Source organism: Coturnix japonica, chromosome 2 (genome assembly GCF_054131305.1).
Source record: "Coturnix japonica strain WE chromosome 2, WE-NBRP24, whole genome shotgun sequence".
In the NCBI taxonomy this organism is placed as follows: domain Eukaryota; kingdom Metazoa; phylum Chordata; class Aves; order Galliformes; family Phasianidae; genus Coturnix; species Coturnix japonica.
The window spans coordinates 77,253,411-77,270,402 of record NC_140664.1 but is presented as its reverse complement, the minus strand read 5'-3'; the positions used below and the strand labels follow the sequence as shown (position 1 = coordinate 77,270,402).

The 16,992-nt window shown below is 42.9% G+C and overlaps 1 protein-coding gene across 1 annotated transcript; it reads left to right on the top strand.

Moving 5' to 3' along the window:
- The first annotated feature begins 4,278 nt into the window (after positions 1 to 4,278).
- On the top strand, positions 4,279 to 16,620 carry SERPINB5 (serpin family B member 5). The gene is made up of 7 exons (XM_015854585.3): positions 4,279 to 4,417; positions 9,095 to 9,269; positions 11,421 to 11,558; positions 12,532 to 12,649; positions 13,994 to 14,136; positions 14,607 to 14,774; positions 15,149 to 16,620. Exons 2-7 carry the CDS (start codon positions 9,096 to 9,098, stop codon positions 15,539 to 15,541), a joined length of 1,134 nt encoding a protein of 377 aa, XP_015710071.1. The 5' UTR covers positions 4,279 to 4,417; position 9,095; the 3' UTR covers positions 15,542 to 16,620.
- Positions 16,621 to 16,992: the final 372 nt, after the last annotated feature.

The window sequence follows — 16,992 nt, the reverse complement described above, 5'->3', positions numbered from 1 at the left end:
CACTGGATTATGCATGAATCGGAGTCATCCCATCAAGCTTAATGGGGCCATTAGATCTCAGAAGAATGACGAAAATTATTTCTCAGTAGGTTACATATTGCCTGGGTAAATGTAATGGGAAAGAGAAAACTCTATTAATTCCTAGCACTTGTTTTTGCTAAATATGGCTATTTTTTTTTTGTCATTCACACTTTTTCATACTCTTCCTTTTTATGGGTTAATATGTCCTGGGTTAGTGGTGTCATGAGCTGAATTGGCTGCTGAATGATGGAATAGCTCACTTGCTTTCATGGTGCTAATCAGTTTACATTAGCTGAGGTTCAGGGCCATTATTTGTTAAGATTTACAGCTGGATGTCAAGATGGGTTTGCAGGCATAGCTTTTATAAGCGGATGATGAGACAGCGACGGTGTTGGGTGTTTTACTTCAAGTAGTGCATAAGAATGTACACTGATTTTGTTGCCTTTAGCAGATCTGCCAAATACCAATTGAAGAAGCAAGAATTAACATGTTTGTTCCTCTTTTTAGCTGCATTCAGGGACAAGCAAAGCTCTGTCCTCCCCTTAAAACACAGCTGGAGAAAATTCAGACCATGGAGGCAGGCTCATTTCCAGTGTCTTTATTTCAGCAAATACTGACTCTCAGCTTTGATAGTCCTTTATTATGTATATATTCATCTGTGAAGCTGTGCTGAAGAACTCTGGGAAGGTGTGTGCCCTCACCCACATTAATCACCCAGACACTTCATAACTACCTGGATTACAGGAGAAAGTGACTCATCTACTGATGACACTGGATAAAAGCAAGAGGGGGAAGAAATGCCCAGTTCTCACACCTCTTTCCTCTGCACACATTAAGGAGGCACTCAAGAGCAAACCCAGAGCTGGAAGGGAAGCTGTGTGTCAGAGCCCAGGCCTGCTGCTGTGGGCAGCAGAAGCCATGTAAGCTGCTAATGTTCCAACCTGAAACCAGTTCAGTTCCAGAGGGAGAGGTCTGCTTGGTCTCTGCTGCTTGTGGGAAAAGCACTTCTGCCAATGTCATCTCTCTCTTCAAAGTTTCCACATTCCTTACATGAGCAGTCCTTACCCCGTGCAGGTTTTCCTTTGATAGATGAGCCCCTGATAACTTGAACATCACACCTCCACTCAGCTAGGAGCTAACCAGATCTATAATCAAGCACAGTATAGTGTGGCTATGCCTATTATTTCAGAGTTGTTTTATTATTATTTTGTCCTGATGAGATGTATGCCCCAAACAAGAACAGGCTCAATAAAACAAACGAATAAGATTAATTTCCTGTCTATTATTAGAAATACTCACTGGTGAGGAACCCTTCTACGTCAGCAGACATGTCTGCAGAAGGCTGAATTCTTGCTGTGCGTGTTGAAGCAGCGTGTTGCTGTGTGACACCATCCCTCGTGCATCTCAGCACAAATGCCTTGGGAAGAAAGGGAAAAAAAGAGAGGTGAGCTTGCTGCTGCTCAGTTTGCATCTCTCTCAATATAATCATCGAATGACACTTGATTATTCTAAGTGCTCTTGTAGTTGCAAATCATGGTGTGGTTTGGAACTGTCAGACTGACCTTTACTAGGCAGAAACTGAAAACTCTTTTTGCCTGTGACTTATCTTTATGGCTAAATAACAATGTAGACCCAGATACACAGTGAATATGGAAAGTTCATTTGTACAGACCAACTTACAGACATTGTGAATGTAGTCTGCTTTTTCTAACTGTATTGAGGAAGCAGGTTGTTGTATTGAAACCAAGGCATGCAAATAACCTGTTAGCGGCTCTCTCCAACATCTCAGGCTTGCAGTAAAAGCTGTAGCTCGGTGAAAAGGGGTTGCACCCTTTATGACTGGCAGCGTAATAAAAACGCCCCAGTTTATTCTGCTCTTTATTCCCTCCCACTTGTAGCTGATTTCCTGCATGGTCTCCAAAGCATGAAATCTGCAGTCAGACGTGTCCTCAAGTGTCAATGCATTAGGGAAATAAAACAAGAAAAAAAGATAACGGCAGTCACTTGGAGCTGAACGACTTTATAGCACTGTATTAAGCTGCAGGAGCGTTCTTTGACCTAAACGAGCCTGTCCAGGGGGTGGGAGAAAGGAAGCTGTTTGTCTTTTCCACTTGGCAGCGTGTAGGAACAACGCCCTGCAGGAGTGGCAGGGTGAGCCCAGAGCTGGGGTTGAGAGCAGACAGAATGACAGGAGTGTCACCGGGCGGCTGTGTCCCTCCTGCACACTGCGTGGCCAGGTGGTGGCATGTCAAGGTGGCTGCTGTGTCCTGGTGCCCAGCAAGGCCTTTACTTGCGTTTCCCCTTGGGCTGTTGAAGACCTGAAAATGTTGGTGACCTGTAAAAGGAAGATGAAAGCTCCTCTGTTGTGCTGTCAAAAGACTGTGGCTTGTCTGTGTTATGAAACTTTGGACTGCAATAATGAGGGTGTTTCACTTCGCAGCAGCAGCAGCAGCTTGGTCAGGCAGAAAGGTTCTGTAAGGCTACAAAGTGCCAGACCTCAGCTATCAAAGGGAAGTGACTGGAGTGTAGTTATGTTTATGCACCTTCAGCCTTGTAATGTAGAGAGTTCTTTCACCTTTCCCCGCTCAGCTTTTAGAATACACCAGTGCACCCACTTGTATTTCCAGCCTACATGGTGATAAAGCTGGCGATGGTGATAGGAGGTGAAGGTGATGAGCTGTGCTATCTCTGTCAAGGCAGTTTTGTTGTCTGCCACTACCCACCACTGTGAATCCAGAATCTCCTGAACCGCTCCACAGTGGAAGACCTGGGCCTGAAGGAAAGTTTGTTCCTTTGGCTCTACATTACCTGCAGACATCTGAGGAGAGTCTGGCAGCCAATATTATGGTAGATTTTTATCAAAATTTCTCTCACAGTGTAAGGCGTAATTAGATATGTGACAATTATTGCCCAGATGACACATTTTAGCCAGCTGTTCTCAATGTTCTTTGAATTGCTTAAACACATCCACACCTTAGTGTTTGTTATGAATTCACCCACAGTACAGCATACTAATTTCATGTTCACTGTCTGGTAAATAAATGAAGTTGAACCCTACTTCATCTCAGTAGAAAGGAAAATAAGATTTCTTTTGGGTAATAATGAGTCTTCAGGAAGAACATATTGCTGGGATCTTATCAGGAAGCTGTGGTGTGATTTACGCTCAAAACAAAATAGGACTGTGTCATTAGAGAAGGAGATAACAACTCCTCAGTTACCACTGCCACCAAGGAGGTATCATGTCAGGGAAGACACTTTGGTTTCCTAGCCCTTTCATTTACTGGCATAGCAATCTTAAAAGCAAGCTCAATAATGTTTACTTTTTTTGTAGCACATCAGTAGTCTAAGGACATACAGGCCATCGGGGATGGGTGAGGTGTGGACAGGAGCTGTGGTTTTGGGTGGCAGTTTCTTCATTAAGGTTGACTTGGACTCCAGGAAGTTTTTGTTAGTGTGGTGGGTAGTTAGACTCCATGCTGGGAGAAGCAGTGTGGAGCAGAGTAGACTACCTTTTCCTTGCTAAGGACTGCATGCATTTTTCAATTCAAATAGGACTGTCAAGCTTGTCAAGCTGCACCACCACCTCTCCCTCTCCCTTTCTTCCCCCCCCCCACAAGCCATTGGATTCATCAGTAATCAAGTAGCTACTGAGTGCTGAACGCAGCGGTTCCCATTCTGGAGATGCTGGAAAGGAGCTGTGGCTTTCTCCTCCCTCTGAAATCTCCTGCTTGAGAGCAACAAGACAAGCAGATATTTCTCTTTGAGCATGAGCTCCATTCTGGCCTTGGGCTTTTGAGGCAAGCAAGTACACCACACAACCCTCACAAAGACAACACTGAGACACTATATGAATGCATACACAGATGCAAAGTGCTGGGTTGCCATCACACATTTTGGTTGCCTTCCCTGCCTGTCTTTTTCACAATTATATATATATATAATATATATATATTATATATATATATATATACCTCGGAGCACTGATTTTGCTCAGAAGGTCCTTCACTTGCTCCTTCACTCCTGCACCTTCTCTTTCAGAGTCTTTGCTCCCTCCCGTCTGGTGCCTATTGTAGGGCACTCGCTGCAGGCAATGTGCCTGGGCTGCTGTTTCCTGCTGGAGCATGTTGTTGTGCTCTGTAGCTGGGCAGGCAAAGACAACTCAGGTGTGACTCATACTGCTCCTCCAGTTTAGGAGCTGCTTGAAGAATGATTAAGGGGGAAAAAGAAAAAAAAAAGCGAGAGTGTGTGCGTAATTAGGGCTGGGAAAGTGGGAGTGGTGTCAATGAGCAGGCAAGCTAACAGACTCTTCTGCTCAGCAAGGTTTCGCCACAGGTCTCTAGTTCTTCGTGTCGGACCCATTTCGTTGATTCATTTACCAGGATTATACCCTTGCAAAGTAAGTACAGCATTTTTTTTCCTTTTCTTCCTCTGGTACTTTGATGCCTAACTAACACTTATAAAGTCCCTCACGTGAAACACAATCTCATAGATTGAGCAGGATAAGGAAGCTTGTGGAATGTGGAATTAAAGGTAGAAAAGAGCCTGCTCAAATGACAACATTTTGGTTTTGTCCCAGCATTGCTGTGTTGACCCATCTACATTCCTTACCCCTGACGGTGAGTGGGGTCTGACAGGTGAGACTGTGAAGATATTAGGAATTATTAGAACGCTTAGGCTACCTGTTGACTGTTCCAAATGGCTTTTCCTGAATCAGGCAAGCAGGCTGTATGTGATGCCGCGACAATGCTCCATATCTCTAAGTAGGTGTAGACTGTTTTAGAAGTTTACAAAAGAATCTTCTTCTTGTTTTTTGCATGGGTTTGTATGCCTTGCTCTGTTTGCTTTGTCTAAGCCTTGCTAGTTCAAAGGACAAAAGCTTAAGCCTGCTTATTACCTACTTTATCTTCAGCGTGCTCATCCGGTTGGAAAAATTCACTGACTGTTGAGGCACAATAAAATGTATTATGGAGATTCTCTAATTCCTGGAGTGACTTTCTCAGTTGTGTTGCTGATGGTGCTTTTTCCACAACCTGATGAACACTCTGTTCTCACTAAAGTAAAGCATCGGTCTGACATTGTGAGAAACATCTGTTCAGAGGAAATCGTGTCTTTGTCACGGTGCTGTGTAGCCTGCATGGTAGAGAGCTGCCATTTGTGTAGAAGTAGAAAGAAGAGGCTCACAAGAGTTTTGTTCCTTTATATTTTGTGTTATCCAAGCAAGAGCTTCAGTAAGATCATGTTAAATGAGCTAGTTTGGAGGGGGAATGCCCCATTCATATGTGGGCTCTTTCATATCATTTATCTAAACTGAAATGACTGCAGGTTGTTCACTCACAGCTCCTGAGCCGTAGCCCTAGTGCACAGCCCCGGTACCAGCCCAGCTTGGATGGCCACCACCCTGTCTGCCCTGGGTGTGCTCTCCTCCAGGCTCTTTAACAAAGGCAAGAATAAAAGAAACACTGGCTCTACTTTATCAGATGATTCTTACCATTCGGCTGACGTGACCTGTCAGGTTTCCACAGAGATGTTGCTGTTCTTCTGATTAATTTTTCGAAGATAAGCTACATTTAGCTTTTCTCTTAGTAAGCAAATAGAAAACAAAGCCTTATTTTTGTTGGTTGCATTCAGGAGCGACAAAGCAAAATAGCGTCTTATGCTACTAAGCACCTTTAAATTATTTATTTCTGAACCGATTCTAGTGCCTTTCAGCTTCCTCCTCTATCTGAACGTGTTTCTTGAACTTTGCAGCCCCCATCACAGCTTTAAGCAAAGCTGGGTGGATCACAGGCTGCCTGTGCTTAGAAGGTGCCACCGTGCCGCGGGCCTCTCAGAATGCTGACTTGCTGCTCTCCTGGGAAAGCAGGGACTCAGCCAGAATCCAAGCAGCCCTTCCTGAAATTTCAATTCCAGTTCTGTTGACTCCTCCCTGTGTAAGAGTTTCCTGTGATTACTGACTCCGGAGCTGGGTCTGGTTTCTGGGACTGCTCGTGGGCACCCGATGGGCTTTATTCTTGAGGGGGGCCTCAGACCCTTCTCACTCAGCCAGAACTTGCTGCAGTGGAGTCACTGACACAGCTTGGGGTGCTCAGGGCTTGAAAGAGGTTCAAGATTTTGTAATGTTTCATGCGGTAAATTCCTTTCAAGCATATGAACGTCATGAGCTTCTGTGTGTCATATGTCATTAATAAATGGAGCATTAAAAAAGAAGACTGACCAGATGCAGTTAAAAAAGATGGTGAGAAAGAGATTATTCTTTGCTATCCAGCCCTTATTGAAACAGCAGGGTGAAACTGAGGGTTGTTTTTTTTTTCCCCAACAAAATCCTCTGAATGTGCATTATATCAGTAGTAGCACTAAAAGAACGAAATAATAAATAAGTGATAAGCCTTGCCACTACCAGGAATGGATTCTCTAAGCGTAACAAAGGCATTGGGAAGCATCATCAGTTACTGAGTGAACAGAAGGTCTGTAAAAGGCTCACCACGAAGTACCTCCAGGTTTCCTCACTGAAGAGGAACATAGAAACCTTGCAGAAAAGGTTTTCTGCACTGCTGCAACCTCAGTCCCAGATCTTCATATTTGATTTTACTGTCCTTTGCCACTATTTTGCCCAAAGCTCTCTCCTCCTTTGACGTATGCAGAGTTCATCGTTTCTAACAAGCTTGACTTTTCTGGTAATGAGTTGCTTTTGTATGCGAGAAGCTGTGACCACAGGAATGACAGAGATGCTTGTAATGCTGACTGGCGCTGAGTTCTCACTTTTACACCCAGAAAAACTCTGAGAACGTTTCCCAGACCTCACTCTGACACCAGCTTGATTCCTGCTGACACTGTAAAACGGGATCTCCCAGGGTAATCTTCATTACAAAGCATCTCGGGACACTGCCAGTGTCATGCGAGATGGACAGACCCAATCTGCTTGAACAGTGTCTTGCAGGAGTCCTCTACATGTTGCAAACACCTCCTCATCATTTTTATTTGGGGGCAACTCTCTCCAGTGCTATATATATTTTTTTCCTCCTCAAGCTTTATTGCTTTCTTTGCATTCAGAGCTAATTAGGAAGTACTTTGTTGCTAATGCCAACAGTCAGAGCACTATGTGAGAGCACACCACTGGGTAAGTGTGTTTTTCAAATCTGGATTTAAAAAGCCTTGGTTTTATGCCAGTATCCTTTTTTCCACTTAATTAGATTGTGCAATACATGTCAGTAACCTCTTGTTCAAGGTCTTTTAGCTAAAATTAAGCCAGGTACCTTACTAAATATATAGAATATATACATATGTAAGTTAATGAAAACAGAGATGGGAAGGCCTTTTCAAAACAAACAGGTCTTACATGGAAGTCAAAGTTTTCTCTTCTGTGTTGTAGACAAAACACTCCCCTGTTCTGTTACTCCTATAAAAATGTATAAATACCACAGATTATTTTGGAAATCTCTACTCTCAACTACGAACACTGCCACAGCATCTCTATACAGTGATGTCTGATATTCAGCAGAGTTTGGGCAGTATGATGCACGCTCTCGAATGCAGATTTTTGTCACTCAAAATGCCATTCCAAAGAGGGATAAGAGTGAGTGGTTGGGAGAAGGTGTCCTTGCTCCGGAGACAGTTCCCTGCTCAGATGTCCTCTCCTCCCCTTTCTGTCTTCCCTTACCTAACTGCTGTCATCTGGGGAGATCTTTACTCATCTGATGAGATCTAGGATGAGAAAGGTATGAACCAGGTAAATGTTTAAGACTGCAGCATTAAGTAGTTATTTGAGAGCAATCCCTGTCCTTAAGGTGCTTCTTGGAAGATCAGCAAACCTCACACTGAGGCAATGTTTCAGGTAAATAGCCGACTTTCCTGTTCACATCTTCTGTGTCAGAGCCTGAAATGTTATTGTGAATAGATGTCTGGGTAAGAACCTTTCCATGCCATATATATTCTGATATTTTGCCGTTTTTCTTTTTCCTGGGCAGAGAACATGTTGAAGAAACTGAGTTCTGTTGGCAATCTTTGCCCTAATCTGATACACCAGTTTATCAGATTCCCTTTCCCTTTCTTTAGGGACACACGATTCTGGGGGTAGAAGAGTGTGAAACTCACTGTCCTAAAGGAGTTGTCATCTTCTGTGTCCTTGCTGGTCTTAAGCCCAATGTGATACTGACCGAAATTCTGTGGTTTGCTGTTGTTGTCTTTAATCTACACAAATGGAGTTACACCAAAGTGCAGTTTTAGTTCTAAGAAAGCAGTCTGGAAGATCGGAGTATTCCATGGCATTCCCAGAACATGGTTCAGAACATCTGTCTCTTGGCACTACCTTTTCCATTTCTGACTGCATAGATCAGCTAACAGCCCTGCAGCAATTGCAGTCACTCTGAACTGCTAGGAAAATATTTGCAGTCCTCGCTGTAAGTGATGAGTGGGCACATAGCAATATTTATGTAGGAGGCTGAGTACTTAGAGTTTCTAGAATGATCTCAACCTACAGGACCAGACAGCTTTCTGGAGACTTCTAACAAGGGTAGGGAGAATGGGGAATCACCCCTTAGAGAGAGGATGTACCACAGCTAAAGCTTTAATGAACAATTAGACACAAAGCAAGAGGCAGGAAAGATTGTGTAACTTTTAAAGGCCTATCAAAGCACTAGGAGAGCCCAAAGCATAGGCAAAGTACCTTATAAGTTGGCACATTTGAAGAGTATCAATTAAAAACACATTAAATCCATATGTTATCCAGTGTGACTCGATATGTGTGGGTCACCTTGACCAACCCAGATTTCTCCATGTATGTCTGGTAATTCTGGCTCCATATACTATGCAGAATTGCCAGCTGTCACTTGAAGGTAAGGGCTTTTACTGAGCTACCTTGGTTGGGCATGAACGAGACTCTCCTCAAATGTTGCTGGTGTTGTCTGAGACTGGGAAGGATTGGTCAGGCCTTTTTTGCCTACCACTGTAGGCTCAAGCTGTCCAGTCCCCATACTGGTGTCCAGCCTCCTTCATCAAGGAAATCAGTGACCTGCCAGCCCTGCTGCAACAAGAGCTCACTCTGTAGGTCATCTCTCTTTATCCTTTTCTGTTTCAGAATGACGATGGATGCTCTTCAACTAGCAAACACTGCTTTTGCTGTTGATATGTTCAAAAAGCTATGTGAGAAGGACAAAACAACCAATATTGTCTTTGCCCCACTGTGTACCTCCACGTCTTTGGCTCTGGCATATAAAGCTACAAAGGGTGACACTGCAGACCAAATGAAAAAGGTGAGCTGTCAGCATGCTGCTCTGTAGCGGCAAAATTATGTGGTTATCAGAGGTGGCTTTCCTATTTATTCTTGTTAATGGTGTACAGGAATGCTGGTTCTCCTGGATAGACAGAAAACTGTCTATCCAAAATTCCAGAACATTTCCACATTCCAAGGATCCACACAATCAAGGAGACTGAAAGTCACTGGCATATGGGGAAAAAAAAACCACTTTTCTCAAGCATTTACAAGGTGGATGGGGACACGGACATGGCAGAGTCCTCAGCAGTTGCATTAAGGCCTTGTCTCCTTTCAGCAGAGTGCTGATTGTGGCTGAATGTCGCTGCTGAAGTCACTGCATTTTCTGGATAATTGTTTTGTGGTTATCCAGGACTGCCTAAGCTTACCAGCACTGGAAATAATTTTGCCATTACCAAGTCATTTTAACAGTTCTGTCTGTGCCATTTCCCCTTTCTCCTGCCGGCTGAGAGGAAGATAATGCTGTAGGAGGCAGTGAAGCTTGAATAGTGGTTTGCCTTGCAAATAGCTCTAGATGCCCAAGGGTTTTACAGCACCATGAAGCAGCATCATGGTGATGGTGCAGTGAGTTTATTGAGGTTGTTCTGTGGCATGGAGAGGCTGCACGACTGCCTCTGTGAGAGCCAGGATTTACACAGCCTCTTTTTATCCCAGTGCCCGCAGTCTCTGCAGTTACCTAGAGGTGAATGAGAAGCAAATTCAGCACGCATTTATATGTTGATTATCACCTGGCTCTCAGGGGCATTCCACAGATTTGAATACATATTTCTTCCTTTAGCAGTTCCTCCCTGTACCTTCTGTTTCCCTGACGGCACCCTGCTGAAGCACGGCCTCCAGTGCCTCAGCACATCCTACAGTTTGCAATGTGCCCATTTGCACAGCAACAAAGTGATATAACCACAAAGACCTGCTGGGTGTTTAATGATTTTTAGATCTTATTTCTAGTTTAAATGGCACCCTGAGGCTTCCTCACCATTTCAAAATTCAGGTGCTGTCTTTCCAGTGGAAGAGCTTAAAATATTAACCTGTGCTTAATTTCACTTTCACTTTTGCCTGCCATTTGTGCTGAGCCATCCCATAGTAAGTGAACATCCACTTCCACAAACAGAGTTCTGTTACGCAAGTGCACTTTTGTTTCACATTTCTCAATGTGATTCACTGTGTCTGTAAAGACATGGTGTGTTCAGGGAGAAAGAGCAGGAGTGAGGCTGAAAGGGAAAGGGAGGTCACTAATGTGGCTGGAGAAGGTGAGGAGGGCTGGGTGGGCTGTTTTTAATGGAACATGCACTCTCAAAGAACTTGCAACAGACAGGCACCTAAAAGCAGAGAGTTCTAAGTCAGGTTAGAACATCCTGGAGCTGGGCATGTGATTCCCAGGAGCTGGGAGATGGGTCAGCAGCCCTACCTCTAGTTTACATTCTGCCTATCAAAGCTCACCACTGATTGATTTCTGCTGAAATACCACATGACGTTGTGTGTCAATAATCAGAAAACCTTGCCATCTGGTAAGCAGTTTTTAAGGAAGTAACCAGAAAGGAAACTCACTGGAATGTTGAATTAATTTTTTAGTAATGAATAAGAGTTAGAAGCTGTGTTGTTAGCTTGAATACAAATAGTCAAAGCTCAGGTCACAAACAAGGATCATCTGTTGCCAGCCTTGTCCAGAGAAGGACAACAAAGCTGTGAAGGGTCTGGAGCAATGACCTTACAGGAGAGCAGCTGAGGAAAATGGGATTGTTCAGTCTGGAGAAGGAGAGGCTCAGGGGAGACCGTATCACTTTCTGCAAATGCATGAGAGGAGGCTGTGGTGAGGTCAGGGCTGCCTTCTTCTCCCAGGTAGCATTAATAGAATGAGAGGTTATGGCCTCAAGTTGCACCAAAGGAGACTCAGGTTGGATATTAGGAAGATTATTTTTCTGAAAGAGCAGTGAGGTGCTGGAACAGGCCACCCAGGGAACTGTTCAATATATGTGTACGTGTGGCACTGAGGGATGTGGTTTAGTGGGCATGGTGTTGACTGTTGGACTAGATCATCTCAGTGGTCATTTCCAACCTTAATGATACTATGATTCTATGAATTTTTAGATAATAAAAAGAAAGGCGCTCAGTATTGTGTTATGTTCATTATCAGGTGCTCCATTTACAAGACGTCAAAGATGTTTCTTTTGGGTTTCAAACGGTAACTGCAGATGTTTCCAAACTCACCTCTTTCTTTGCACTGAAAATGGTCAAGCGGCTCTATGTAGACAAATCTCTCAGCCCTACCACAGTAAGTATTGCAGAAAAGTGCTTGTATTGCTTGATCAACCGGACTTCAATGTTATTCAAAATACATTCTCTCACTATTACCTTTTGCTTGACTAGACTCAGATGAGGAGGAGCGTAATGAAAGTTTGTAGGAGGATGATTGTTCTGACCCCAAGCAATACAGCCAATGCTACAGTTGCAATTCTTTCATTACTATGTTTTAGGTCAGTAGGCGCAGTAGACTTTGAACGCAGTGTGACTCCTATGCCACATCAAGGGCTTTGCAATATAAGTATGAGTGGGAAGGATTTTAAATAAAGATGGTGGTGCAAGTGTGTGTCTAGTCCACACACCCAAGTAATTAGTGAATGAAGAGTAGTTTTCTCAGTCTAACTGAGGAGGCACAAGCCTGGTTATTCAAAGAACGCAAGTGTGGAAGGTGTTGTTTGGCCATGAAACTTAAGGACCTTGCAAACGATTGAGAAAAATGCTGTGTTTGTTTTATCACAGTTGCCTTTGAATAGGGCCCCAAGCAAAGGCAACTTCAGCCTAGAAGTGATGTTTCAGAAGACTAACAGCATACTTAAATGGTATTATAATCAGGTTGCCTGCTTTTTGGCTTCGTCCACAGCAGTGGGCATCTCATCTCACAAGGACAGGCACACTGTGAGCAGCCTGTGGCCTTTGTCTCATCCCTTCCTTTTGCCCAGGTCTAGACTGAAGGCTGCCTTATCCTTTCAAGCTCCAGCAACATGTTCACTCATGAAGTACCAAAGTTATTTTAGCAGCCAATGTAACTGGACAGTCTTGGGAGCAATCTATTGAAAGTGACTCTGTATCCTGGCTGTCACCTGCTGTTAGCTATTAGCTGTTCTTTGTAATATACTCTCCGCCAACACATAAGGAAGCTTGGGATACTGGTGTTGCAGGCAGTGTAGAGTCATCCAGGGAAGAGCATTTAAGGAAGGTTAGATGTTGTACCTCGTGTCTTTCAGGACTTTGTTAACTCCACAAAGAGGCCTTTTCCATCGGAGCTGGAACTGGTGGAGTTCAAAGAAAAAACTGAGGAAACACGACAGAAGATCAATAAATCTCTCTCAGAGTTGACTGATGGTGAGTAGGGCCTAACCTCGGGGATGCCGCTTACCCCTTTGAAGAATGATATCTTGTGTTCACGACATCTCTTAACTATTGCTGTTAGAAGTGAATATACAGTGAAAGTAATGGGACTACACCTATTATTTGGATTCATGAGGATTAGCTGTGTTAGCATGTTTTTAAATCGTTTACTGCTGCAGCTTTTCTGGAGGGAGACCTTGCATTAGCCTTTGGCAAAGCATCTCATTTGTTTTCATTGGGAAAGTCTGGGACAATGACAGCTCCTGGCTGTGGAGCTTCACAAACATCTGACACCAATACATCAAATCCTGGCCTCATTCTCTAATGGAGAGTATGTGCTGGATTCTGAATTCCAGGCTGTTAATTAGTAGCTCATCTCAGCAGCACAGCTGATTTTGACCACAGGTGAACATATATTCCTTACTTGGAGACGCTCCGTTGGTAACAGGGCTGCGGCACTTCTCCTGCAGTAACTCTGAGCCGCTAAGTCACAAGAAGTGCCTCTCAGTGACCATCAGGGCTCCCAGGCAGAACCTGCCCAGTCTGTGCGGGGTAGAGGTCTGGTACGCAGTGCCCAAGGCAGAGCTTATGTACATGCTGTTTATAGGTAGCTCCAGGGTCGGTTGCTGCCTATTGCCCTCATGTGGTACAAATATGAAAATATGGGTGCCTGAGTCACATCTCATCCATCCCAATGTGGCCCAGGTGCCCACGGGGAAGTACTTTGCTCTGCCTGTGTGATTTGTGCATGAATGAAGACTAACATCCACAGCATGATGAATTCAGTATCTTATGACAGCATTTGAACAGACACAAAATAAAGTGAGGGAAAGAATTACGTTCTCTTTTTTAAATCCATGGCCCTATTTGGTTATGAACTGTAATTAGAGAGTTAGCGGTGTTTCTTATTCGGGTAATTTTATTCTCATGTAATACTCCAAAAGTGAGTAGAAACTGGACTGGAACTTCCCTTGAAGTCTTGCTTTCTAAATGAGAAATATTTTTTCAGTTCTATCTGTTGCATTTCACTGAAGCTTCAGTACCTTCTTTAGAGTACGAAACAAAAGCAGTAGGTATATTTTTTATTCTGTTTTATGTAAACCGAGTAAAAATGTCACTTGGAAGATCTATCTTGATCCCAAATTCCGCTTCAAACATGAAGCTGCAGCTAGGGAACTAAATGCTTCTATTTGGGGATTTCCCTTTATAATTACAATTGCTATCTGTGAGATGCAGGGTAGAAATATTTGTATTCAGTACAGTGTTTCTATGTTCTGTTAAAACCTCACATATGTTGATAATTTATTGTATTAATGACCAGCTTAACCATGTTCACAGGCAAAATGGAGAATATTTTGAATGAGGATAGTGTAAGTGACCAGACTCAGATCCTCCTAGTTAATGCAGCTTATTTTGTCACAAACTGGATGAAGAAGTTCCCAGAGGCAGAGATCAAAGAATGTCCTTTTAAAGTCAACAAGGTATGTCCTGAAATAAAATACAGCACTGCTTCCACTCAAATAAATGTTTGACAGTTTTGTGCTAAGGAAATTTCGACGAAAGTGAGAAATATCTGTTACTACTACAGCACTCTCTATCAAAACCTATATGCTGTTGCAAAAGTACCTAAGCCAGTTTTCTTGTTACATTGCTAGTTTGAAGCTGTTAGTGAAACAAGCGCTGACGTCACTAATAGTAGGTGATTTTTTCCTTTAAAGCACATCCCCATTGTGTTGTATTAAGTGCACCTTGTCACAGGAAAGCCACTCCTCTTCAAGTACCAACAGCTTTCACTAGTAGAGTCTTACAGCTGATTATCGTTACATATGAAAGCCAACAAATTCCATGATAGTAATCAGTGTACCACTTTCATGCAAGCTTGCAAATATCCTCTCTCATCTTCTTTGTGAATTAAAAGGAGTGCTCGACTGTCTCCTCTTGTGTTTTGCAGACTGAAACTAAGCCGGTGCAAATGATGAATCTGGAAGCTACTTTTTGCCTGGGTTATGTAAAAGAGTTAAATGTTTCAATCCTTGAACTTCCATGCCTTAACAAACATATAAGTATGCTCATTCTGCTCCCCAAAGACATCGAAGATGAGACAACTGGCCTGGAAAAGGTGAGAGAAGAAAACAGTACTGAGATTATGCTTTCCATGCACAGCTGTGTCAGTTAGTCAGCTGTGGGTAGCCTGGTATTCCTTGGATTCCTTCATTAGGTTGTTGAGCTGATTCCATAGCAGACGCTTGTGAAGAACCAATAATCAGAGTATGCACATTTAATGGAGTTTCTCTGGAAGTCTGCTCTATAGATGAAATAAATTTTACATCAGTGTAACTGAGAGTGTAAGTTAGCTCTGAATGCTACAGGCAAAAGTTGTCTTTTGGACTTTGTCTTTTGGGGTTTGATAAGAGTAAAGAGTTCAGAAATGATATTTTTGTTCCCACTTTCTCTCGACTGCGCATTCATTTCCTTTGTTCTTTATGTCCTCAGCTGGAAAAGGCACTCACCCCTGAGACGTTATTACAGTGGACCAATCCCAGCATGATGGCCAACACTAAAGTGAATGTATTTCTTCCAAAGTTTAGTGTGGAAGGCGATTATGACCTGAAGCCACTCCTGGAAAGCCTCGGCATGACAAATGTCTTTAATGAGAGCGCATCAGATTTCTCTGAGATGTGTGAAACCAAAGGTGTGGTTTTGTCAAAGATCGTTCATAAAGTCTCCTTGGAAGTAAATGAACAGGGTGGAGAGTCTCTAGAGGTACCAGGATATCGGATTCTGCAACACAAAGATGAATTTAAAGCTGACCACCCATTTATCTTTTTGTTTAGACACAACAAAACTCGCACCGTGATTCTTTCAGGCAGATTCTGTTCCCCTTAAGCAGGGAATATTAATTATGAAAAAAGAAAACCACGATTACATTTATGATGATGCATGTTCCTGTAAAGCTTGGTGTCCTGATTATCACCTTTGAAAGGAATTCTAAGGTTGATATATGAGGTTCATATATCAACAGGGTAATACCATGTACTCTACATATGCAGCAGAACTAGTTCATTTCCTTTTGTTTAATCCCCTTAAGCTGAAGGACTCCCACTGTGCAGAACACAAGATATTTTACTAAGAAGTATCCCATCCTCATCCACAAGAATATTTTATTCCTCTGTGACATCTTTTTCCAAAACAAAATGAACAGAGAACCTGTTTTTGAAAGACAAAAAGCTGGAAAAGGCTCTGGGGGGAAGAGCTGCGTTCCCGTTTCATACCCAAAACACCTTCCCTCAGGACTCATACTCAGTGCCTAAAAGGGGAACATGTGGACATGTGGTGTGATAGCTGTCCTCGTGTACTTGGCTGTAGTCTGGTGATCCAGGGTGCTCTGCTGGACCCTGCTAATGCACGGTGAAATAGTGCAGCTAAACAACTCAGAGTTTGCCTCTGTGAAACAGCAGCTGCACACATGGATGCAAGAGGCAATGATAAAATGCCCAGAAGACTCTTCAGTGTGAGCTACATCAGTTCGTAGGTTGGGGAAGTTGCACTGCACTGTGTGGGACTTTTTCACTCATTCTCCTTCAGACGTGGCAGAGGTAACCAGTTCACTGCAGCTGAGAGGAACTCTGTTGTATATATTCTGAGCAAAAGAAGGTTATGCAGTTCTAGGATAGAAATCATTTGGATTAATAGTGAAAGTGCCACACTCTTCAGATACTGATTTTCTGTCGCTCCTGGATTCAGCATTAAGGAGGCTCCACATGCTTATATAACCTCTGGGATTCAAGAAAGAAATAAAGACTTTGACTTGAGTGAGATTAACGCTGTAATGACCAGTCTCCAAATTCCATAGGAAATTATGGTAATAAGTTTTCATTTCTATCTAAAGACTGCCTGCTGCATATGTTGAGTACTGATTTACCTAATTACTGTTTGGAATAAAGCACTACAAAACCTGTGTCAAATGTCTGTAGTACATCCAGTGTCAGTCTGTTCTCCTTCACTCAGCCTCCAACAGAGGATAGGAACAGAAATCGATAGATTAATTCAGGACACAGTTAAAATAAATATAAGAAGAAATTAAATATGTGACTGAATTGCCCTTTTGGACCACATGATAATAGCTGACAGTTAAGGAGTATGTAACTAGTTGGTCAATATATAGAGTGAGTTCAATTATGTATCTTCAAAGAAGAGCCCATTTTAACTGAGTGTTCCCCTTGGTTCTTCAGATCTGAAAGAACCTAGAGATATCTAACGGGGAACATACAACCTTTAATACATATTCCTTTCTTCCCATACCAGAGAACAGCACAGTGGCTATTATGGATTTGGAG

Bases quoted from the DNA above. Each gene is read 5' to 3' on its own strand.
- SERPINB5 (XM_015854585.3), top strand. From the start codon at position 9,096: ATGACGATGGATGCTCTTCAACTAGCAAACACTGCTTTTGCTGTTGAT. The intron at 9,270-11,420 runs GTGAGCTGTCAG...GTTCATTATCAG, and splicing joins CTGCAGACCAAATGAAAAAG to GTGCTCCATTTACAAGACGT. The intron at 12,650-13,993 runs GTGAGTAGGGCC...CCATGTTCACAG, and splicing joins TCTCTCAGAGTTGACTGATG to GCAAAATGGAGAATATTTTG.